Here is a 26473-nt window from a genome sequence, read left to right as displayed (position 1 = left end):
ACTAAGTGTTTAATTACCTCTCAGTTCATCAGGAAAAGCTGGGACCTTCTTCTCTTGGTAATGCCAACTAATACTCAATTACAGCTTAATGGGATCCTCTACAGTTTTCTATCTCTTAAGGTCAGGATGACAGTAATAAGAATGAATAGACCTAGTCCATTTGTCCCCAAATTGGTCTGGCTGATATCCAGCTTATATAAAACCTGTACTCACAAATGAAGTGCCATTTCATCTTCGGGATCTCTATAAGCAAAATGTATGCATTAAACTTACCAATAGCCTTAATTGATTCTCCTGGAAAAAGCGGTGCTTCTTCCATCTGTGCCAACTTATTTCCATCCCTTAGAGCCTGGCAAAAAAAAAAAAAAAAAAACCAAACAGGAGTAAATCTTACTTTACATCTGTACACCTGAGAAAAATGTGGTGTTCTGTGCTCTCTACAAGGCTATGTAAGCGTGCACAATGTATGCCCCCTCCCTTTAAAAGACAGTTTCAAAGCTCAGCATCACAGGACATCATGCTGCATATTCTAGCAAATTATTACAACATATTTACATTTCACAGTTAGAAGGCATTAATACAGAAGGGCCTTGACATGACAGATAGATACTGTAATCACTACACATATAGCTAATATATAAGATGCCTCCAGAATTTGGAAATAAGGTCAGAAAAAAAGGTCACCTTCTGAGCATGAAACTAACACAAATAAAAACATTAGATGTAGGTGCTTGACTTGCCATAGAAATGACCCAGCCTATGAGACAGTTTAGGAAACCCCAAACCCTAATCAAATAATCAAAGAATGGTCTCAGAATATAACCAAGGAAAGTTCTAGGCTCTGGTATTGCAACCCAGCCACACGTGTGTGTGCACACACATATACACCAAGTATTTAACAGGGGACATGGAGGGTGGAATTTTTCAGTTTACCCAATCCAGGCCACAAGAGAGTACGTTCTCATTTAGTAGAAAAGAATACAGGTTGAGCATCTCTAATTAAAAAATCGAAATCTGAAATGCTCCAAAGTCTAAAATATTTTGAGCACCTTCATGATGCCACAAGTGGAAAATTCTACACTTGATCTCATGTGATGGGTCACAGTTAAAACACGGGAACTAAAAATATTGTATATTGTATAAAATTTCAGGTTATGTGTATAAAGTATACATGAAACATAAATTTTAGACTTGGGTCTTATCCCCAAGATACTTTGTTATGTACATTAAAATATTCCAAAATAAAAAAATCCCAAATCTGAAACATTTTTGCTTCCAAGCATTTTGGATAAGAGATACTCAACCAATATTCTAGTCTGTACTGTGGAGCAGGATATGCTCATCAGGCATTTCTCAAACCAATTCAGTTTTGTGCTAATTTCAAGCACACCAAGAAAACTGCTAATGTCTTACTAGTTTCCTGTATGGTGACAAAGATACTAGAACGATGCCTTGTACATTTCATGCCGGCACATTTCATGCCCACATTTTTAAATGACCAGACCGGCATTACAGTCCAGTAGCCAGTTTATTATAAGCTTGGTTAGATGGTGCCAGATAATTCAGGGGAGGTCAGAAAGCAGTGCTCTTGGAGTACAGTGTTAGGAACTGGAGCCTGAATCTGGGGCCTATTCAAAATCACCACCATCTCTCTGAGATGTTGCCAAGGAAACCACTCATTTTCACCCTGGCATGTATGACAAAATGTGTCATAAATAAAAATAAGGTGATCAAAACCCCAGCAATTCCCAAGTTGTGCTTCACAGAGCATTAATTTCCCAAGAAATGTGAATAGATCTTTAAAAAAAGAAAAGTTTGGGAAATGCTGGGTTAAACAAAACAAGTTAAGCTATTTGTTTAGTGAGACAGTCTTTAGTGTGTTAATGTACACCAAGGCAGCAAGAGGGCGCTAAAGTATAATAATGCATGTCTCATACCTATTTGAACAGGGGCTGCATTTCCAAGGAATACCTGTCAACACCGGGAAGCCACTAGTGTTCAGTGGAAAACAGGTTGAACAACACCAAGTTTTCGGCAATAATTTTGTAAAGCAAAATGGATGTACTTTATAATTCTAATCTAAATTACTGAAAATTAAAAATGACTAATGATTTTTCATAGTTACAAGAATATTTCAATCTTTCATTAAAGGGACTTAAAGGTCAAGTTAGAAACACTATAAAGAGTAGTTTCATTTTTTTTTAAACAAAGAAAAATGTTTAAATATAAATAGCAAATTCGATGCTAAAAAGTTGGTTGAGGTATGTCTTTTTTTCTGAAAGGGAACAAAATACATGGTCCATTTTTCTCCTTATCTAAAGATATATGGTTAATATAATATATATTAGGACCAATAATTACTTCTAAACAATTTATTCTGTTTAATTTTTAGTACAGATTAGTTAAGATATTTTCAGCCAAAAAATTTTAAGGCATTAACACATTAAAGGGAACATGGAGAATCATTTTAGATTTAATGCTCATATCTATCTGATTTGGACTATACCTTTTATGCAACAAAACATAAGCCAATATGTATACTTTTAAATGCCTGGTTTTAGAAATATTAAAATATCTTAACAGAAACCTTAATTTGAAAATTTGCCTTAATTTATTATGTGAACCAGTGACTAATTTTATAGAATAGTTACAAAGTAAGAAAGCTACTTTAATCAATTTCATAGTTTTCAATTACTTCAAATAATAAATTGGTAAGGCTTATTATAATATATATTATACAGATGTAAATCCCTTAACTTATACTTAAAAATAAATGGGGATAGATTATTTGAAATATATTTATAAAAACAAGCTATTCTGATCAATAGAATCTGAAGGGGATTAGAGAAGATAAGATTCCTGCTAAACTTTCCAGCAAGCCACATGGAATACTGTAAAGTTCTCAATTCAGGACTAGCTAATGAAAAATTGCAGGTGGGAGACAGTGGTGATTGACTATTTGGGGAATGCACAATGCTGTCAAGATAGAGACTAAGGAGCAAACCTTTCTCTTCTTTTCCCATAGTCATGTCAAGTGTGGCTGGAAACACCTGTGCATTTACACAAGGCATAGATGTTTTAGTAAAACAGATAATATCCTCACTTGTGATAATTAAATCTGGGACATGCTTTTTAAATGATGAAAAATCAACTATCAGAATAAAACAAAGGAATGACCCCACTGTATCAGATTTCACCATAGGAAGTTTGTTTGTAAAAGGAACACATTAAGCTTTAGCATGGGAACTCAAGAGGAGAACAGTTTTTAAGGCTTGTTTTTTTAAAGTACAGTAGATTCCCTTTATGAAGCTGGTGTTAGGAGAATGGACTCACACTTGTGCTATATTAAGCTTTTGCGGCAACTACCAGGTTGCACAGGACATGATTTGACCCTTGATTTATCCAACCCATGTATTGTACAATCAAAGGATGGAGTAAATTTGACCTCACAATTACACCCATTCCTCTTGGTGCCTTTTGCACAAAGTGTTCACCAAATAAGGAACCCCCTCTGATGATCTCATCTCAACTCTCTTCTTATGACCCTGAAGGTCCAGATGAGGTCTGCAGCTCCCTGACTTTGCCCTTGAGGGCTCTAGCCCACAGGGGTGACCCTGGCCTCTCCACTATTATTCTTCTCAGCCTGAATCTAAGCTTCCAGGTGGACAGTTTATGCAGCTGCTGCATGCCCAAAGCAGTGGTTTTCAAATTGAGCTCTTTCCCAGGGTCTCCAATGGAAGGTGGGGCTAGGCGGTGGAGGACAAAAAACAACTGAGCACCTGGGGCTTGCTTGCCTATGGGTCTCATACATTAAGGCAACAAGGAAAGGACTGCTGCCTTGAGACTCCAGAGAAGGTCTAGAGGCACTGAGCAAAGAGGAAGTACTCCAATAGGAATGATTTTGTAGACTGATTAGTAAATATAAAAATTAAGTACTCATTCCATAAACACTCACAAAGGGCACAGACCATGCAAATTTGAATAAAATAAAGTCCACATACTCAAGGAGCCCCTTAGCATTATGTGTCTGTCCCCTCTAGGTTTCTGGAAATATACTTTAGAATCGTACAATGATGGAGAAGTCACTAACCTCATCAATAACCCCTATCTGGAGGAACCAAGAAGCACAGAGGAACAAATTTCTAGTTGACAAAATGTTGGATAAACCAATTTTTGCAAATAATGTCATAATGGAATCTACCAAATTTGGACAGGAGAATGCTAATATAGTGGTAAGAACATTTGGAAAGCTTTGCTTATTGTCTAGAAATCTAGTATGAAATGGCTTCTAGATACATGATCCAAACAGATGAACACGTAGAACTTGCCACCTGATCAGCTTCAGCTTCAGAAGGGTAGCCATTGTGTTCTTCCTGTATCTCCTGCACAGCACCAGGTGCATGGACAAGAAAAGGCAGAGAAGAGAAAGAGAAACACGTGCAAACAGACAGGTGAAAGGACAGAATTTCTTTTTTGAAGAGACAGTAAGCATGTAAAAGTTGACACAACTTTCATGACTTTGCAAATCACAACATTTGCCCCCTTGGAGTTAAGAAAATAACATGTAGGTTATCTATATAGCATCCTCAGCTTAAAATGGGAGTATCTATTCTGCTTGTATTGGAGTAGAAAATGTAAAGCAAACAAACATGGATTTCAAAGAACGCACTCTCTTTTTAAAATCAAGCAACACTATAGCATGTAGCAAAGAAACTAAACAACAGGCACATCATGTGCTCATAGAAAATAAAGCAAACCACAGAAACCAGGTAAAGGGGCAAAGTCAGGCCAAAATACAAAGGCAGTTCATAGACATCTAAGTGCGTATTCAATTTAGAGTATACTTACTTGTATACTCAAAAGAACTATTATTTTGCCCAAGGGTCAGTTCCACTGCACACATGCACATATCACATGCTGGAGATTTTTATATATACATATGTACATATATGTGTCTGTTTCTTATTGCTAAATACTATGACACATGAATCAACATCTTATTAGATATTTCTAATTGCAGTATCAACAACATGCTTTCAAGAAATGAAAAGGTCACATATCCTCCAATTTTTTACCAATACCTGTAAAGGTACATTGTTTTTAGTTTAATTTCTTCACAAAATCAATTATTTTTGAAGCTTTAAAAACCTAACTTTTAATTCAGTTGGTTAAGTGTAAAGAATGTGAATACTGAAAATGACAAAAGATTATAAAACCTTTTAAGAATGGTATCAAATTCCAGAGACTAAAAATATTAAAATTTAGCATAGATATTTTTATTTAATAAAATTTTTGTTCCAGTGATTATATTTCTTTAAAAGTAAAGAAGTAGCAAAGCTTTAAAAGAATTCAATATTTCCCACCTTCAGTTTGGTCAATAAACTTATCACATTTTATAATTTATCATCAGATTGAATTCAGTACACAGTTGGTACAACTACACTTCAAGGCAGTGTAATATTTAAATGTGGCCAGGTTTTTGAAATTCCTATTTTTGAAATACAAAGAAATGGAATTATTCTTTGATTAGATTAAAAAAAAGAAAATGAATAAACAAAAAAACCCATTGCATTTCAAAATCCATGCAAGTGTAAAGGCAAACACTAATATTTAACAATGTGAATCAATGAAAGAAATGATTACCACAAGCAAAAGAAAACATGATGAAAACAAGATTAAAAAGGTAAACCAATCAAAATAGAAGAATTTGACTCAACTGATTACTTTTGTACTACTTCATTGGCTTCAATAAGATTAAAAATTTTAGGCTAAAGTCATTAAATATACTGTCAAATCCACATTGTTTTCATTGAATGGAAACAGGTTAATTTAAAATGTCTGATGCTGAGTTAATTGCATGCACATTACCAATCTTTGTCTTGCTTTATGAATATTCTGAAATAAAGGGAAAGAAAATCATGAGGAAAATATAAGCTATAATCTGCTGTATCTCTATTTTAAAAACTAACTGGGACTGATTTTAGTACTTTTTTTTTTTTTTTAAAGATTAGCACTCCTGATTTTTGAACTCAACATGCAAACACAAACATGACTCAAAACCTTACTTAGACTGGATGGACAACATCTGACCCATTTTATTTTTGGGGAGAGGGTGGTGCTAAACTCCTTAGCATGAATCATATGGCAAGCAAAGTTAAAAGAGGTCTCTGTAGGCCTAAATTTATAATCCCTGCCCTGAGCATCCATCTGGTCAGAATTCATGTAGCACAAGGAAAGTCAGTAGTACACACTGGTAACAATTTTAGCATCCTGCCCTCACACACAGTGGCTTTTACTGCACATAAAAACATTGTAACAAATAAAGCGTTTCTAGTGAACACTTAAAGCTATAACACAGCAGAGCAAATTGATCTGAGTGACTCATAAAAACCAGTGAGAAGGTAAAGAACACTAAATAGACACACAAGGAAGAGGCCCATCTGCAGAAAGCCAGGTATCCTTACCCTTATATCAGGCCTCCTGAAAACCTGTTAGTTAAAATACAGAACATCATCATCATGGACATCTTACTATTGACCTGTGAAAGATGTGGTTAAGTTCAACAGCCCACTCCCTAGACAGACATCATAATCCTCTGGATAAAACTAGTGAAATCAATCCTAACACATTTGCCCTCCAATTTTCATTCAATATCAAATCAATACTAATATATTTGTCCTATAATTTCCAAGGAAGTGTATAATTTGGAGAAATGTATCACACTTAGGCTAAGACAAACTACATTATCTTAAATACAAACCTCTTCTATCAAGTGCTATTATAAGTTATCGGGAACAGGCTGTGTTTGAAAAGTCCATTTGTGTTTCTGTTTGGAATACTGAATGCATTTTCTACATAGAGGCAATGATATAAAAAGGCAGTTATGCTCTCAAAGCAGCCCACAAAACAAAACAAAACCACAGAAACTCCCACATTGGACCTAGAGCACAGTTCAGCTATAGTATTAACTAACAGTACCATAAAACTGAGGTAATCACAAAGCTTAGCCTGACTTCTATTGAAATTATATTTCCAATTCATACTTTGGACTATGGAATTAAACTCCTCAATGTGGCCACCCCATTGAGAATAGGGTGCCTGCTCTGTACCCCAGCACTGATAGACATGGATAGCTAAGGGGAACTTCCAGGCAGGAAGGGGTGGTGGCTAACCTTAGAAGGGAAGCCACACTATTCAACTGAGACTTATTTCAGCAACATTATTCCTTTGCCTGTGGCCTGTGTATCTTAATTGAACATGCAACACACACATCTGGAAAGCCCTGGTCAGAAGAAATGGCCCACACATGGATGTAAGTTTTGAAAAGCAAATAGTTGTAATAGTCTGAGGCAGACTTTATATCTGTATCTCATTCCAAAGGCTGCAATCCTAGCATCTAAACAGTGAGTGTTCTATTAAAAACATATCATCAAAAAAGACAATCACCATTTTGGTTATTAGCTTTATGGTTTAACTCAAAAGTGATAAGAAAATAATTGAATACAAATATACTACTTCAAAAACATCAGTATATTATCATTAAAATACTCATTGAAGTCAAAAAGGCATTCTGAGCTAAGTGACACTGTATCTAGAAAGTATTAAAACCCGTAAGTTCCTATAAAGACTATTTAGAATAAGAGGCTTAAATGTGGGCTGGGGTTGTAGCTCAGTGTTACAGCGCTTGCCTGGCATATGTGGGGCACTGGGTTCGATCCACAACACCACATAAAAATAAATGGATAAAATAAAGGCATTGTGTCCATCTACAAATTAGAAAGAAAAAAAAAAGAAGCTTAAATGTGGCACTTTTTTAGGGCGGGGAGAAATAGGGTTATAGATCTTTATCTTAACTGTGATGATGGTTTGTTTCATGAATGTGTATATATGTCAAAACTCATCAAGCTGTATACTTTAAATACATGAGGTTTATCACTTAACTACACCTCAAGAAAGCTAGCAAAAAAAAAAAATAAAAATAACATGTTTATGGTAATAAAAACTTTGAAATAGAAAATCTCCCCTCCCAGAGCTTCATTCTCCATAGACAACCACACTCAACTCGACCTATTTTTAATTCTTCTATTTCCTCCATTACTACGAAAAATGGTTCTACTTCTGTTTCTTAATTTGTCACCTTTAAACAGTATTCATTGACCTCCCATTTTAAACATTAAGAACATAATCTTTCTCAAACTACTACTTTTTTCTTCCTAGTCTTTGCTGATTCAAAGTTTAATTTTTATTTCTTCTGACATTTTCCTTCAGCAGCAGTTGCATCATAAAAATACATTCAGGACTTTTATGTTCCAGCCACTCCTTGAAGTACTTTATACATATAAACTTATTGTATTCTTAAAACAACCTTGTGAGATAAAAACTATCATTGTCAAAACACACACACACACACACACAAAAGACAAGTTATTATTGGACCAATTTCTTTCTTTCTCTCTCTCTTTCTTTCTTTCAATGAGAAAATCAAGGCACAGTTAAGTAATTTGCCCAAGTTCAAGTTAGCACAGCTACTATTTAAATCATGGTAGTCTAATTCCATATTTGTATCCCTAACAACACTGTTCTTCTGCCTTGGTGTAGTCTCTAAAATTAGCCCTGAAACCCTGCTTTGACCCCTCAAAAGTACACATGATAGCTCTTAACTCCCTTTAAGTTTGCTGAAGAAACCAACACCACCATCCTTTTCTCCACCTCTCTTCCCCTCTCAATCTCCAATCCTCTACTCCCACATGATATATTATTTTCCCATTTGTTATGTAACTACAACTTTTGATATTTCATATGTAAATTGACAGCAAAAGTTGAAAAATAAAAAGAAGCATCCACAATTATTTTATGGAAATAATATCTACTGCAGAACCAGGGAGTGCAATTGAGCCTCATATATGGAAGACACAGCTAGCTCCTTGTCAATAAAGCCTTCACTATTAGTTTGAGACACTAACTTGAAAGTTTGCAAAGATGTAGAATAATTGGGCTTTAAACTCACATTCATTACCTACTATAGTGAAATCCTCAATGTTCTTGGTATGAGAAGGAGGTCAATGAAGGCTTACTACAAAATCTCATGTGTGAAACAACTCAAGAAAATTTAGAGTGAAATGATTGTGTTATGAGAGCTTTAACCTAATTAGTGTTTTAATCCACTTGAATGGATTAACTGGACAGTAACTACAAGCAGGTATGGTGTGGCTGGGGCAGAGGGATCACTACGGGCATGCCTTTCGGGTATATATTTTGTTCTTGGCAAGTGGAGCTCTCTGATTCCTTGTTGTCATGCTCTTCCACCTTGATGTTTAGGCTCACCTTAGACCTAGAGCAACGGAGTTGGATGTCTATGACTGAGACCTTGACATCGTGAGCCCCAAATAATTTTTCCATCCTCTATGTTGTTCTTGTTAGGTCTTTTGGTCACAGCATCAGAAAATCTGACTGAACTAGTTGTGTTTCTCTCTAGTTCATTCTGCCTGAAATAAGCCATTTCAGGCACACACAGAAGTTCATTTTCTTCTTGAATCCAATTCTGATGGAAGTCAGAGGAGAGAGCAGTGCTTTTGAATCAAGGCCAGGGAAGCTCCCAATGTCTGCCTTCTGGGCCTCAGTTTCTACACAAAGAAAATGAGAAGAGGTTGTGGGATGACTGCAAAGTCCTGACCAGTTTAAAATCCCAGGAGTGGGATTATCTAAACCTCCTTAGAAGCTTTCAGAAAACATCTCCTAAACTGAGGCTTAGGGAGGCAAACTGGCTCAGGTTACAAGAGTGAACTCAAGTCAAATCCTGAATCCACCACTTACTTACTGGCTATAAGACCTTGGATGAGCCATAAACCCCTCAGAGTCTTAGTTTCTTCTTTAAATTGATGACGCTAACTCCATCTCCCTCACGATTATTGGGAAGGTTAAATCAGTTAAGGTAACTGTACATGGGGCAGGATAAGTAACTTTAAGTTGATGGGTCTCAGCTCCTCTAATCTGGACCACAACTATATCAATGTGGCCAACATCCCTCCCTCACATGCCAAGAACCTCTAAGAAGGCATAAAAAAGTAAGTGATTTCGATCTATTCAATAAAGCTAGCCTACTATCCAAAGGTTAACTAAGTTTTACCTGCCCATACCAACTCTAAATGGCTTCCAGCAAATGAAGAAATAGTAACAAAATTCAAATAGTAACAAAATTCAAATTCAAGTTTCTGTTAGGGGTAAACCTCCCTTCCTCTCCTTGGGTTCCCTTTGTCATCCTTCCAGGCACTTCCCAGCAGATGGACAAGAACTTCCATTGACCATCCATTTTTGACAGCTTTTGGAGTGGAGCTGGCATGTTTCACATTGGCCCTACAGTATCTGTCTGCTAGGGAGACCTGAAGGCACAGCCCGCTCTCCCCCAGGCCAAGGTGTTCACTTGTATGGGCCTTGCCCCAAGAGAGGACACAACTGCATTTGGGTAAGCTAATTTAACCTTAGGTGGGTGAATGAGGCAGCCTACTCTGCAACATACCTAAGCCAGGCCCCCCAAGCCAGTTTTCATCAATTACTAAAGCTGATATTTTGGTCTAAATCTGGCTCCTGTCTTAATTCTTGATAAAGTGACAGCTGATACCCTTAGACCCCCAAGAGCGTGAAAGGATCTCAGAAAGCTTTCAACACAGCCAGTACTAGTACTACAAATAGTAATGAGCAGTTGTTGAAAGCTTAAGCTATGCTACTGAGTGCTTTACATATATTCTGTCAATCCTCCCACCAACCTATGTGACAAATGCAAAAACCAAGGCAGTGAGTGGTGAGGCAACTTGTCCCTAGCCATACAGCCAGCAACAGCAGAGCAGGGATTCAAACCCAAGCTAGTTGGCTTTAGTGCTCATGCTCCTGACCTCAACATGCCCTTACCTACATCTGTTCCCCTTCTGCAGAGTGCTGACAAAGACCCTCAAGTCTTAACTCCCAGAATGCCCTGCTCTTTCCCCCTCCTTCCTTCCACCACACCTGTTTACATGTCTATTTTAACACTCACCATGGGTCCAACTTGTACCATGATTTTCTTCATCTCTGCCTGACTGAATTCCATGTAGCCCAACCCAGAACAGATGCTCACATCATGTTTCTTAAAATAGATTATGTTCAGTAAGGACAAAATACTCTTCTTGTATTTGTTTTTACACATAGAAATTTTTAGTGGTAGTATGTAGTAAATGAGCATTTGTATGTGTTGCACTATTATAACATTCGTATGTTGCACTATTTAACACACTCAGCTTCTGCTACAATACCATTATGCAGATGAGGACACTGAGGCTCAACAAGGTTAAGCAACTTCATAAGCAGCTAGTCAGTTACAGGACTGGGATTCAAGGTAAAAGTGCTCTGATTCCAAATTTAACATCTGTTGCATTAACCACATATAATTTTCTAAGACCAAAAAAATCCATTTTTTGTAGTGGTGATTGAACCCAAGGGTGCTTTACCACTGAGCTACATCCTCAGTCATTTTTATTTTTTCATTTTGAGACAGAGTCTGGCTAAGTTGCTGAGGCTGGCCTCAATCTTGCAATCATCCTGCCTTCACCTCTCAAGTCACTAGGATCATAGATAGGTGTCTGCCACCACAGCTGGCTTAAAAATATCAGTTTAATACCAGGAATAAAATAATATTCCTTTAGCAATCAGATTGCTACAAAACGAAATTTTTAAAAAGAGGTTTGCCCTGTTACGTAGTTTGAACTGTTAGGTCAGGAGATGTTTTTTGCTAGAGTAAAACTGAACACATTTGTTAAAGCCTCAACCATCAGAAGTGAGTGTTCACCAGCTGACCTGAGTCAGAGGCCATGGAATGGTCAAAACAAATCTCAACTAGCTGAATAATCTTCCCCATGCACTTTTCAACATCATCAACAAAATAAACCCCAGTCTCTGGGAGAAGCTGACCTGAACCTTGCCTGATAGCCTTGTTCAAACCCTGACTAAAACAAGACTACGTAAAACCCTTCTGGAAACATGGCAAAGGAGTTGTCCAATTCCATCCTGACTCTCCACTAGGCATCCTGTGACATCCCAATTTCCACTTACAAAAGAAATAAACATATTTATAATTCAACTAGTAGAAGTATAACTGTTGACATATTTTCCATTAATTCTAGCATCTTATTAGCATAATTATATTTTTCATTTAAACAATACTTCCAATATATTGAGTTGTTAAAATACTAATCAAAATTTTACACGTAGTGTAGAATCATTCAGCATGAGTTCACGTACACTTATTTTTTCTGCTTTATTCTTTTTCAAAATTGTTGTAGCTATTCTAGTTACTTTGACTTTCCATATAAATTGTAGAATAATCCTGTCTGCATCTAAAATAAAATCTTTCTAAGATTTTGGTAAGAATTGAACTGACCTATGTATTACTTTGGGAAAAAGTGACATCTTTACTATGTTTAATTGTCCAATAATAGTTGGAGTATGTTATATCTTGGTGCGAATATTTTTTTTTTGAGGGGGAGTTTTCTTTGGAGTATACTCACTTAGTGCCACATTTGGGTAAATTTTTAGTTATTATTTCTTCAAGGAATTTTTAGCCCTACCCCTTTCTCGCCTTTGGGACCTTGATGACACAAATGGTAAATCTTTTGTTATAGACCCACAGATCCCTGAACTATTCATTTCTCCCTTTCATTCAGACTAGTTAATTCCTATTATTCTGTTTTCAAGTTCACAGATTCTTTGTCTTCTTTATTCTGCTGTTGAATCCATCTGCTTAGTTTATTTTAGTTATTGTATCTTCCCATTTTAAATTTCTATTTGGTTCTTCTTTATCTCTTGTGTTTTTTTGCTGAAACGTTTCTATTTCTTCCCTCTTTCTATTTTTTATTATTTTGAGCATATTTATAATTGAAGAAATTTTAGGGTTTCTTTAAAATCTTTTGCACATAATTCTAAAACTTTGGTCATTTCCATTTTAACATCTGTTAATTCTAGCTTTTTTTTTTTTTAATGGTGCCAGAGATGGAACCGAGGGCCTTAGGCATGCTAGGCAAGCAGTGTACCATTGAGTTACATCCTTAGCCCACAATGATTCTCTTTTTTTCATTACATTTGTGATCTTCCTCATTCTTGGTATGACAAGCAATTATCAATTGGAATTGGGATATTTTGGTGTACTATGCATGAGACTCAGTCTTATTTAAACCTTCTGTTTTAGCTGTCTTTCTCTGCCAGTACTCCAGCAGAAGGAGTGCACTGTTTTATTATTCCCAAGTATGGGAGAAGTCCAGGTTCCTTACTCAGACCTCCACTGACATCATCAGAGTGTACAAATGTTCCTTGTTGCTGCTGAACAGGAGCAATAGTTCTAGCTCCCAGCTAGATTTGCATAGAAAACTTTCTGGTTGAGAAAGGAAGGGATGCCTCATTATTGAACTGCAGGTGGCCTTCACTGATACCACAGAGGAGCAGGTAACCTTCTTATCAATGGGCAGTATTGAAAATTCTGACTCTCCTGTGACATTACTCCTGCAGGGTGGTGTGCATCCTGACAGCCTGGCAAGTCTCCCCAACTGGCTTTGCTGGTGGGGTGAGCATGGGGTTACAATATTTTTTGTTTGGCTGGAATACAGTGGTTAGTGTATAAAGTTTTCTTTTTGCAAAACTGAACTTTTCCTGGTCCTTTAGTTAATCAGAGTTGTTTTTTCTTGTCTGCACCTATAAACTTTTGAGTCAATGGCTGCTTCCACAATGCCTTTGGACTATGTGTGGCAAAAACAAAAGTCAAGGCATTCAAGATCATGACTTGAGTCCTGAGGTCCTTAACAAGTTTGCTTTCATGTCTTTGACTTTCAGACTGTTCTTATGTTTACTTTATAGATAATGTCTGGGGCTTTTAGTTGTACTTAGTATGAAGAACAAGAGAAAGTTCATTGCTCCATCTTTCTAGAAGCAGAAGTCCAAGTCATCATTTTTAAGAAATCTATCTCCTAAGGACCCTGGGAGTTAAAAAGTTTAAAAAGTTTTAAAAGTTTAAAAAGTTAAACTTTTCCATCTATTACAGTGGTCATAAACTTGAGATCTATTGCTCAGACAAACGATAGCAGGATTTAAAAAAAATTTCTTTTAGAGGGGCATGATCACTATCCAGTTCTCTGTAATATTCCCCTGTGTCTGACCAGCTTGTTAACTGTCATATGTAGGCACCTGAGTTGGCAACCTCTGATTTAATATGTAACAAGGCCAGACTATAGACAATGGATTACAGTTATAGATTATGAAAATCATGTTTAAGCTTCCCTTTTTAGAGACTAGTACTCAATTTAAGAAATATTGCTGGGCATGGTGATGCACATCTGTAATACCAGCAACTCAGAAGGCTGAGGCAGGAGGATCCTAAGTTCAAAGCCAGCTTCAGCAACTTAATGAGGACCTAAGCAAGACCCTGTTTCAAAATTTTTTAAAAATCAAAAAAAAAAAAAAAAAAAAAAAAAAAGGACATGGGATGTGGCTCAATGGTTAAGCACCCTGGGTTCAATCCCCAGTGAAAGAAAGAAAGGAAAGAAAGGAAAGAAAGGAAAGAAAGGAAGAAAGGAAGAAAGGAAGAAAGGAAGAAAGAAAGAAAGAAAGAAAGAAAGAAAGAAAGAAAGAAAGAAAGAAAGAAAGAAAGAAAAGAAAAGAAATATTAACCAAGATCTTCCTCCAGATTAATCAGATTAATGAAGTATTTCCCATATATTGCTTTCCCTTCCCTCTAAATTCCTTCTGGAAATTTTTGTTGAAGATCCAAAATTTAATTACTGTTCTATCTTGTTCACTGATTAAACTTTGTATTGGACACCTTTTCCATTTTCTCCTTTTTCTTCAGAATGTCTATAGAGAAGACACCTAGCTTCTGGGTGTGTATGGGTGAGGAGGAGAGAAAGAGAGAGGCAAAGGACCAAAGAATAGTTATGAGAGTGATAGAGTCAGAAGATAATTACATTAAACCTACAGAGTCCTAATTTCCATAAGGCTGACCAGAATCAAATCTTTCTGGACAAAGCATAACTGAAGAATGCTCTAGAAACAGAGAAACTTAGAGGCTTATAATCTAACTTAAACCTGTTAATCCTCACAGATAAAGAAGCTATCCTCAGCAGGAAAGATGGTGGAATGAGATGGTCATCATTACCTTAGGTACATGTATGAGTGCACATATGGTGTGATGCTACATCATGTATAACCAAAGAAATATAAAGTTGTGCTGCAATTGTGTACAATGAATCAAAATGCATTCTGCTGTCATATATACCTAATTAAAATAAGTAAATAAATTAAGAAAAAAAAAGAAACTATCCTCAGAGATTATGCAAGTCACAAAGCTAACCAGTACTGTTTGTACTCCTCCATTAGGCTCCCTCTTCTTGGTCTGGTTCTACTTTCCAAACAATGGAAGCTTTGATCAACTGCATCCTTTCTACTAATAGTTCCTAGAAATGTTTCATTACAATCTTTGACTGTATTATTTCACCTGATCTATGGAAGATTACATTCAGATCTTATTCTTATATTGTTTAACAAATTCAAGGAAGACATTTTTTTACTTTGTTAACTTAATAAAAATAAAAATAACTGAGTTGGTAGTAGGGGGGAGCAAAATATTTTATTACATTTCTTCTGATATTCTTAATTATTGGACTAATCTTCAGGATAACTTGGTATTAAAGCATGCATTTATTAATTTAGTTAACCTACAGTTCGACCTAACAGCTGTCTACTCTTTCAGCTGGGACAATGTTTGCCAAATTTCTGTGTCAACTCACAATACCAACTCTACCAGTTTGGCTTGTTATGTCTGTTTATCACTTGCACTGATATTAATATTTGTCCATATATTGATTTAAAATCCACTCCTTTGTATATTTTGTTTGCTTTAAGCAATAATATCCATTAAATCATAAGCTTGATGTGCTCATTTTTCTAATATATAATAAAATAATTATAAAACTATTAAAATATGTTCAAGACATACCATCCAAACTCATCTCATATGACACCAGTGATATTCTTACCACTTTGGGTGATCTGACCCTGGGCTGACCAACAACTTAAGATATGAGTAAAGAATAAGTAACTGTTCTCAACATCTAACATGAGTTGTTAATTATTCATGTTTGTATGAATGTACTAGGAATGCTTTGTCCCATCACCGACCTAAACAGCCTTAGCAAAGTGAGGCTAAGCAACTCAGTGAGACCCTCTCTCTAAATAAAATACAAATAGGGCTGGGGATGTGGCTCAGTGGTCAAGTGCCCCTGGGTTAATTCCCTGGTACAAAAAACAAAACTAAACTTCCTTGAAGAAGCATAACAACTCACAAATTATAAATTTAATGTCAATTTGTAGATTTGGCTACAGGGCAAATATAACAGAGATAGTTTTAAAACATGCTCTCTTACAATAACTCATCAAAGAATTTAACTGTAGGATGCAGGGATGAAATTTTTTTAAGTCTTATTTTTTTGAACACCATCTGTTAAACCATCATAACATGAGCTAATTCTGTTACAGAAAATTTGTAAACAGGCTAAACATAATAAAACTTAAGTTACTTCATGATAAAGTACAGATTCAGTTTGACCTACTAATATATAGTTTAGAAAACTATGCACACAGTCAACATTCAGTCTTTTATAGAAGCCACACAACATAACTATTCAACCATAATGAAAAATTTACAATTAACTCATAATTGCACATAAAGAAAATCACACCAAAGTCAGAGAGTTTTCCTCTGCCAATATGGGTCCTTGAGCATCTCCTTCAGTGGACAGTTTCTCAGGTAAAGTGGGGGCAATTGGACAACTGATCTATAGCTGCTCAGTGGCCAGCCACCCAGGCATTGGTGACACAGCAAATGCTTCTCCCAACTGGACACTGTGTTTGTCCAGTCAAGTTTTGAAGATCAGGAGCTCCAACTACACTTTTCTGGGAAAATATAAAAACCAGGTAACAGGGGACACTATTAAGGGATATACTGTCATTCTTCTGGTGGGAAGATTACCCAATTTCCTCCAATCCACTGCTATGCCTTCCCCTGATAGGCATACTCAACAACATCTGCTGGCTTGGATGAGGCAAGAGACAGCAACATAGCTGAATCTCAATTAGATGGCCTTTTGAGTTAGTTTCTGTACTTGTTATGTTATGAGCTAAAGAGGAACTGAGGCAATTAAGAATTAATTAGCATCTTTATTGTAGTTCTTAAACTATTTGTAAGATTTGCTGTCTGGCAAGGATCATGATTTTGAGAGCCTGTAACTAATACAAGTCCAGGATACTAAATATACTTTATACATGCTTATAAAAAATCAATCATATCTTCCTAGCAGACAAAAATGATCATGGTAAACTGAAACTTCAATTCAAATAAATACCACAATTGAAATGTAAACATGGTTTCACTTACTGTACCTGTTAATAGTTTATTGACATTAAAATGATGGGGCAAGATCATAATGATCATCATGAACAAAGATGGAGCAAGTAATTTGGGGCTTGTTAATTGATTCATTAAGTATTTACTCAGTACCTATTATGCTCCAGGATTATGCTGGGAAACCAGTGGTGAGTAAAGGAGCCCTGGTGTCTGCTAATAAGGAACTTATCACTCTTAACTCTAGAATAAGCAGAAGAGATTAAAATAAACAAGAGAATTTAAAATAAATTCAATTTTTCACTTCAGTAAGGACTAAAAAATGAGGCTGCTCATATATTCTTTTGAATTTTGCAATTGCTTTTACATTCTAGTTACACATGTTAATGCTGCATACTCACAGATAATACCTAAATACAAAAATGAATTGTCAGCTTAAGGAGATAATGTACATATACATTTTCTGAAATAAAGAATATTAACAAAGAAAGTATATGCATGTCTTATAATAAAATGGAACTTGAGTTTTAAAAGAATGATCATAATCTAAAGACAGTTTTTCCTTTCAGTTATAAATATATGACCACATATACTGGCTACTGGTAAAACTTCTCTTCTAAATTTCCAATTGAACAATAGAGAACTTTTGTCCCCATTCCCAAGCAAATGACAGTTAATCATCAAGGGGTCAAAGGCTCACTTGAAATAAAACTACAAAGCTTCTTTGCTGCTTAGTTTACTGAAAATGAATTAAACACTCAATGTTGCTTACCTTATAATCTCTGGATACATTTTCTGATGTCACTGAACCTGAAATCTGACTAGAAATTGTAGCAGCTATAAGCTGTTTACACCATTCAACATGTGACCCTGTAGGACTTAAAAAAATAAAAAAAAGCAGCATGATTAAAAAATTTTAAAACAAAGGCTCTGTAATAGAGCACTGAATAGGGATATATACACAAATTTAGAGGAATAAATTTTTGTTAAAATATTTGGTTACCTCTACATTTACTGTAAGAAATGAAATACTGGCCGAGCACCATGGCGCACACCTGTAATCCCAGCAGCTTGGGAGGCTAAGGCAGGAAGATCGCAAGTTCAAAGCCAGCCTCAGCAACTTAGTGAGGCCCTGGGCAACTCAATGAGACCCTGTCTCTAAATAAAATACAAAAAAAAGGGCTGGGGATGTGGGATGTGGCTCAGTGGTTAAATGCCCCTGAATTCAATCCCTAGTACCAATAAATAAATAAACAAATAAATAAATAAATAAATACTGGCTGAAATCTAGGAAGTAAGATTACAATCTTGGATAGTTTTAAATGAATCAACCAACTTTTTTTCAAAATTTTAAGATTCTAGGTGATAAGCATACTGTTCTCCAACATTAAATGGAATTTTATCCTATTACAATTGTATGGAAACATGATTCTTAATGTAACATTTATAGAAAACTAATTGTTAAGTAAAATATTTATCTTCTAGCATATATTTTTCAAAAATTTAATTTCATGTTGGCAGTTTTAACCTAAAAACTAGTGTAATCTTGAGTAAACCAAAGAAACTCTTAATGGAGGAAAGCTGATTGTGATTTTAAAGAAAACAGAGTAGAAAAATAGCATTTTATATACAGTAATAATGATACCTTACATTTCTGTAAGTGTTCTGCTAGTTTACAAAATGTTCTTCCAGTTGTTATGCCAGAGCCTCATAACCATGGTATGATGAAAAGGCAGAACAGGGACTACACAACTGGTTTTTGAGATGAGAAAATGGAGGCACAGAGGTGTCATGCTTTGTTAGGAAGCAGCCAACCTTACAGAACATGGTACAATAGTGACCAGCTTAATGAGCTAAATCCAGTACCACAGATGCTAACCATCTGCCTCATATGAAAATACAACAATGTGAAAAAATGGTATCTTCCAATTTCACAGTGCTCTACAGTGTTCAAAGCCATTTCCACACATGTATTCTTACCCAGCCTCAAAGTGACCCATTTTATAGATGAAAAAATCTAGTCTCTAGTTTGGTCCAAGCTCATATGACTGCTAAGTTCTAAAGGACCACAAAAAACAGACTAGGCAGTGGTAGAATTACAAATGGCCCCTCAAAATTGGGTTCCTCTCCTGATTTGTCAAAACTGAAGAAATTAAGCAAGAGAATAAAAGATGCTTATAAAAGTTTACTGTGCAGGTAGCTTTCACTGACTATTCCAGATCTTTAAAAAAACGCATGACTAATTAAATCCACTCTCATGTATTAAAAAAAAGAAACACACGAAATCATCAGAAAATATGTAAAATAAGCTAAATAATAAAGATGATGTTCTGTCCTAGTGATCTAAACTCCAGTTTCTGATTAAGACAGCCCAATGGTTAGCTGTGTGGTTGAAAATATAAGTAAAATACTTGCTCATTGGGCAGAAATTCTGATGATATTCCAGGAATTTATCATATTCCTAAGGGGGGGTGAGGGGAAAGCAAGGATTTTTGTTTCCTCTTTAAAAGCTGCCATCTTTATTGCCTGCTTGTACTCAATTTTTCTTCTCATTTTTGCCTTTTGCTCTATCAGCACCCATTCCTGATTGCAAGTATAGGGAAAAAACTGTAGAAACCCAACTATTGACCATGAGTGGCCTGGTGCTACCATTTGCGCAGTATCCCTTTCCCAGTTCTTCTCATTAGAAACTTCCCTTTATTTTGAGGAACTATAACCCCTGCCTCCCACTTCAGAGGATTCTATGGGGGAGAGGAAAGGGATGGGCCAATCCCTTCTTCCTCCTGCTCCCACTTATAGCTTATAGGGGAGTTACTCTGGCCCTGCCAGTCCCAAGTTTGTTCTTGGATTCTGAGCTCTGTGATCTGCCCCAAAGCTGCTAGAAGCCAATCCCCACCTCTACCCCTTAAAAGAACACATAGAGATAAAAAGTAAGAAACAAGAGATGGGCAGTCCTGACAACACAGTTGCAACCCTGGTCCCACTTACATGCATTGGCATTATCTCTCCATCTGGAGCAGTTACGTGAGCCAACATACCTCCTTTGTGGTAATGAGTTGTGTTGTCACCTACAACAGGAAGTGTCCTGGCCAGTGCAGTCACACACAAAGTGGTATAGTGGGCTAGCAGACAGAAGGCATGGATTCTAGCCATGCTCTGTCACCAGCTAGTCTGTGACCTTCAACAAGCCACATCCTCTCACAAGACCACAGCTTCGTTATCAAGTACAGTATTGGGAAGAGGGGTGAAGGTCCCATGTTCCAGGAAGTTTGGCCAAGCCAAGCCCATATAGCCAGGTTCCACTCTAGGAGTCACTCTTCAAAGAAAACCATGAATGGGAGCTTGTGGAAATGACAGACCTGAGATTAAAGGCCACGTTTCCTCTTCCTCTCTCTCATCCCTTGAGTCTGCAACTGTCTTCCACATTCTTGGCTTCAACAACCACTTGTAGGCTGCAGGCTCTGGTTCTCCAACCTGGTCTTTCCTGGTCTCACTGAGCAATCTCACATAGCTGAATGCTCAGCAGGTCATGTCCCTGTTCCCTGGTTAGTATCTTAAAAATTGACCCTGTCCTATTCCTACTTTATTCCTTTTCAGGAGCCCCATCATTCTGTATTCTCATCCTGCCTCATGAATCGAAGCCCTATCTAGATGCCAATGACTCACCAATTTAGGTCTCCAGCCCAGGTGCCACCCCTGAATTCCAAGCTCATGTAAACCAATTGTCTTTCTGACATCTTCTCAGGGATATAATTGGCATTTCCTAATTGATATGTCCAAAGATGAGAGCCTGCTCTTTCCTAATCCCGGTCTGCTTAGAGACTTCTCTGTCTCAGCAATACCATTTTCCCACAGCAAAATACACTAGAATCCTCCATGATTCTTCTTTAATACTCAACAATCAATCTTCAGCAAACCTTATTGGCTCTACACTGCAGGTCTTCTTCATACCACATCTATAATCAGACCACTTCTACCCTCCTCTACTCCATCACCGTAGGCTAAGCTGTCATCCTCTCATGTGGCCTAGTACAACAGTCGCCTACCTGCTGGCCTCTCTGTTTCAGCTCCTTCCCTCCTCTTCCTATTGTCCACATAGCACCATGAAAGCCTACTGAAATACATAATAAATTATGTCACTCCTTTGTTCTGAAGTCCCCAGTAGCTCCCTATGGCCTCTAAGACTCTCCACCAGCTACTCCTGAGGCCTCTCTGACCTCATCCCTTAGTTCCCTCCAGAGTCCCCTCCTCACTACTGACTCCCTGTCTCCTTGCTAGTCCTCAAATACTTCCCTCACGCTCCTACCCCAGTTCCTTTGCACAGGCTTTTGCCTAGAAAGCTACCTCCCCAGATATTTGTAAGGCTGAATCTCCCACCTGTTTCAGGACACTGCTCAGATGTCACCTTTCTCAGTTGGACTTTTCTAATCATGCTACTAAAATTACAACCACTTCCAAAAGCACAGATCCCAACACTTCTTAATCCCTTCTCAACTTAGTTTCCCTAGCACCTATCACCATCTAACCTAGAACACATTTTACTTGCTTTTTGTCTTTGTCTCCCAACAAACATACACTCTATGGGAGGAGAGATTTGTGTTAGTTCCTTGCTTTATCGCCAGACTCAACGCATTACTGGATGCAGAGTAGGCATTCATATTTGCAGAATAAATGCATGAGTGATTAAGCATTTTGATAATCCACTGACCAGTTCACCAGTCCATCTGCCACACCACTGCATAGCTCACCTGATGGAAGTCCTTTTGTGGTCCCCAAAGCTAGGATGACCATATAATTTCTCATTCAAACCAAGAAAAAACTGAGTGTTAAAGAAGGATGTTAATAATTATACTGGCCCACCTAGTAAACCAGAACCATTGTGAGCAAAATATCCGGTGTGACTCACACAGGCTCAAAGTCAGAAGTGAATGGACTAGATTTAGGATGAGGCCAAAAAATCTGTGTTTACACTTGAGATGATTCTGACGCAGCGATTCCTATAGCAGGATAATGACTCAATTCCTTAGGAAGGCTGTTTTCCCACAAGAAGCAGGCCTTCTCGCTTATCAGTTCTCCATATCCCAGTATTACCTACAAGACTACACATTCTGCTCTCATGGCCAAAAAAGCCCTCCCTGTTCTGTGCCCAAGCTAACTTCTACTCAGTTTTCACTATTCAGTTCCAGTGTCAGTTTTCCTTGGAAGATCCTCACTTATAGCCCAAAGTACCTGTCAAAATGTACCCTTAGTACAGTGGGATCACTACTGAGTCTATAGAGCTTTTGGAAAATACTAATTACTGGGCCTTCCAGAAATATCCTGAAGGAGTATTCAGAGAGGTATGGGGCCTGGTTCATTGTAATACTTAAAAAGCTCTGTAGGAGCCAGATGTGGTGGCATATGCCTGTAATCCCAGTGACTTGGGAAGCTGAGGCAAGAGAATTGTAAGTTCAGGGCTAGCCCCCAAAACTTAGTGAGGCCCTAAGTAACTTCAGAAGATCCTGTCTCAAAATAAAAAGGGCTAGGAATGTGCCTCAGTGGTTAAAATCCCTGGGGTTTAATCCATGGTTCAAAAAGGAAAAGGTGGGGGGGGGGAGCCCTGAAGGACAAGAATATAAATTATATCTTAGGGTAACACATTCTGGCTCCTTCAGCTTCTTAGATGATTCAGACACAGGCCCCATGCTGAGTATACTTGTGTGTTCACTTCTAGCAGAGCTCTCAATCACATTTGATTTCAATTGTTGCTTTGTTTGTATTCCCAGCAAAATGGTAAGCCAGAGAGCAAAAGACATCTTGTATTATTGTCTGAATTGCTGATACCTCAAACATTGTTGAATATTTGCAGATAAGTGAAGTCCTCACCATTCCAAATGCTGTCTGTGTTAGCTGTGATTAGTTTTCAGTGAAGCTGATCTCTTGGGTGATTAATTTATTGAAGTACACTGTAATTACACTGAGCTAGCAGCAAAGTGAGGGAGTGTTTCCTGTTGTTCCTGTGCCTTTGCAAACTCCCAAAACTTCAGTATACTGGTATGACTAAGACAGGCAGGAATGAACATCTGAAACTCAGCTACATCACAACAGTGTCTGTTGCCTAAGTCACTCCAGCATCGGGGAAATGGCTACAAGGTGGGCAAACTGGATGTTCTGGGCCACAGGATAATCCATCACTTGTCCTCAGAGTATGGGATGGCCCTTCCCAGTTGGACATGGTGGGTGGCTTTGTGTGCCTGTAACAGATTTCTCTTAGTTCTGCAACTGCCTCAGAAGCAGTAAGCTCATGCGTTCAAGAAAACAATGAGTGGGTCCCTCTGAAGTGTGAAGAACTGAAAGAAGATTCTGTGTTTTTGTCGCATGAACAGTTTGGAAGTTTTCCATCCCAGTTTTTCAAATCAGGGTATCTTTGCCTTCATCTGCACCAGCTCCCACGCATATGGGATCATGTCCCACAGTCCCCAACTCCAACATCAAAGACTCCAAGGAGCAGCAGCAGGAGGAGAATTTGGCTTAAAAGGAGGCAAGGTGACTCAAAAGAGAACAGCCCGCCCGGGTGAAATTGCCCCAGAAGATTCGTGGCTCCAGCAGGTACAGACCACGGGTCGTCAAGGGAATCTTAGTAGGTATCTAGGGAAGCGGTGTGACAGCTCCGAAGGCCATCAGAGGACCAGGGGAGAGCTCGACTAGCGAGGCGGAAGTGGGCCAGGTGCACAGCCTGGGACAGGTCCGAGGGTGCGGCCCAGGTTGGGGCGTAGGGGTCTTCCGGGGCAGGGAGGGGACTGTGGAGGGGCCCTCCGTCCCCGCCTCGGCGGCGAGCGGTGAGCGGGAGAGGCTGAGGGGGCCCAGTGAATCAGGGCGGCCCGAGTCCCGCTTACCTGTCCAGGGTCTCCACGCTGGGTTGCCGGGAGCCGGCAGCGGCGCCCCCAGCGGCCCGAGGGGGCCTCCTGCCGCTCGCCAGTCCCGGGCCCGGGCCCCCAGCGCCCTCACAGACCGCCGCGGCGGCCGCTGCCGCCGCCACTGGCCTGTCCATAGTGAGCCAAGCCCCTGCGGAGCCCTGCAACCGCCGGGAAGCCGCAGTCGGACAGGAGTGGCGGGCCGGAATGTTCCGCCACGCGTGTCCTGCAGCCCTACTCTACCGCCCGCCTCAGGCGGCCGTCGCCATTAACTGTCACCTGGCAGCCCCACTTTACCCATAAGGCCGCGCGCGCGGGGGCTGGGGAGGGGGCGGGGTCGAGGCGGAAGGGCGGTGCGCAGGGCGGGCGTCTGGTTCCCGACCCCGCCCAGGCCCCACCTGGCACCCGCCCCCAGGAACCCGAGATCTGTAGACTGGGACGTCCCGCTTGAGCACATCCGCGGGGATTCGGGATCTTCAAACGCATTAAGTATAACGTGCTTTGCTCAATAATCAAACCGGTTGACTATCAAGATGCGGGGTATATATTAAAAAAAAAAACAGGTTTGGGGAAATTCAAGGGTTAAAAACTCTTTTCTCCCTCAATTTTATGGTGCTCAAAGAAGTTTTTGGGTCGGGACAGTCCAGGCTCCTTGAGCCGTACCTGGTTTTGCCGTCTTGAAGCATAAGTAATTGCATGCATTTTAGCAATTCTTCCCCACTCCCTTCTTCCCTCTACCCGCACCCCACTCCACCCCCACACACAAATCCACCTCCCTGCCATCTGTAGGGCAACCAAGTGATTCCAATGCCGCCCTCAGAACTTCCGCCTTTGGTTTATGGTTTATGTTAAGAGTAACATTTAAGCTCTGTTGATTTAAATGCGCCACTATGAAAATCATGATGATAAAGGGATTTAGGCATGCTTCTTAGCTACATTTATTACCCTCATTCTGCTTGGGTTCAAATATGTAGTGGCTTATCCCCTTTCATCACATCCCTGATTTTGTTGGTAGTAGATATGGGAATCCAGAGCTTTTTTGTCTGTGATTGCTCTGGGTATGGAGTAGACCTCTGCCTTAGATTTGCCCAAGGACACATAAAGGGAACACTTCCCTTACTGTTAAAGGTAGACCTGCAGACAGTAACCCACACCCACCCCAGACTCATTCTGTTCCACTGGCTTAATAACTTCAAACTAAGTCTTGAGAATGTGATGCCTGGAGCCCCAGCAACCATCTTATACCAAAGCGCAGGTGAACCTATGGTAAAAGGTTGACAGACTGAGGATGGCTGGGAGGAAATAAGGGAAATATCTTGGCACACTGGAAAATCACGTCCTGCAAGATTCTTGTTTTCCAAAATCATTAAACAAAATGTTTAACCTAGTGTTAGGGATTGAATGTTTGTGCCCCCCCACCCAAGTTCACACCCCAAATCAGGAATGTGCTGAGAGGGGACAACTACAAACATCATGGTATGTGAAGATGACGTCTTCATAAGGTAATTAGATTCTGAGGGCCCTGCCTCGGCCTGACTGAATTTGTGCTACTGTAAAAGGGCCACTAGAGAGCTTGATAGTATGCTTTTACATATATGCACCAAGAAACCCATGTAGGGCCTGGGGTGTAGTTCAGTGGTAAGAGTGTGTGCTCAGTGCTTGCAAGGCCCTGGGTTCAATCCTCAGCAGAAGAAAGAAAGAAAGAGAAAGATAGGGAAGGACAGTGAGGGAAGGTCATGTGAGGACATGGCAGGAAGACAGCCATCTGCAAGCCAGAAAGAGAGCTCTTACCAGCAGTCAAACTGCTGGATCTTTGACTTTTCAGATCCAGGATCTGTGAGAAAATAAATGTCTATTATTAAAGCTCCCCACCCCCTGCTCTACAGTATTTTGTGGTGGCAGCCTGAGCAGACTAAGACACCCACTTTCAAAACAGTTTTTTTAAACAAATTGTTGCAAATATCCTAGCTTCTCTAAGATTTGTCAGAACAAAAATAATGCAATGAAATTTGAAGGATATTTAAAATACTAGATACTACAAAGAGGGTTAGGCCAGAGAGGGGAATTCTCTGTGATACTATCAACCTTTAAAATTAGTTAACCACATGTTGGATTTAGAGGACAGAGATGAATCTGACATATACCTGACTATGAAGTTTAAGTTAAG

At 38.8% G+C, this 26473-nt stretch overlaps 1 protein-coding gene across 5 annotated transcripts in view; it reads right to left on the bottom strand.

The window, feature by feature from the left end:
- The window catches only part of Mtmr1 (myotubularin related protein 1), a 73567-nt gene extending 48989 nt beyond the window's left edge, over nucleotides 1-24578 (bottom strand). Inside the window, exons 1-6 of one of the 5 annotated variants that reach the window (XM_077107431.1) lie at nucleotides 24289-24578; nucleotides 18186-18291; nucleotides 6465-6488; nucleotides 5869-5895; nucleotides 4332-4382; nucleotides 274-349 (exon numbers count right to left, since the gene is read on the bottom strand). In XM_077107431.1, the coding sequence (XP_076963546.1) occupies nucleotides 274-349; nucleotides 4332-4382; nucleotides 5869-5895; nucleotides 6465-6488; nucleotides 18186-18291; nucleotides 24289-24443 (439 nt within the window). In that variant the 5' untranslated portion in view covers nucleotides 24444-24578. Of the gene's footprint in view, nucleotides 1-273; nucleotides 350-1937; nucleotides 2096-4331; nucleotides 4383-5868; nucleotides 5896-6464; nucleotides 6489-18185; nucleotides 18292-24288 lie in introns of those variants that run through there. The other 4 variants (XM_077107432.1, XM_077107433.1, XM_077107434.1 and 1 more) reach the window with 4 other exon arrangements.
- Nucleotides 24579-26473: the final 1895 nt, after the last annotated feature.

Source organism: Callospermophilus lateralis, chromosome X (genome assembly GCF_048772815.1).
Source record: "Callospermophilus lateralis isolate mCalLat2 chromosome X, mCalLat2.hap1, whole genome shotgun sequence".
NCBI classification, from domain to species: Eukaryota; Metazoa; Chordata; class Mammalia; order Rodentia; family Sciuridae; genus Callospermophilus; species Callospermophilus lateralis.
Note: the sequence above shows the minus strand (reverse complement) of the source record. Positions and strands in the feature narration are given on the sequence as shown.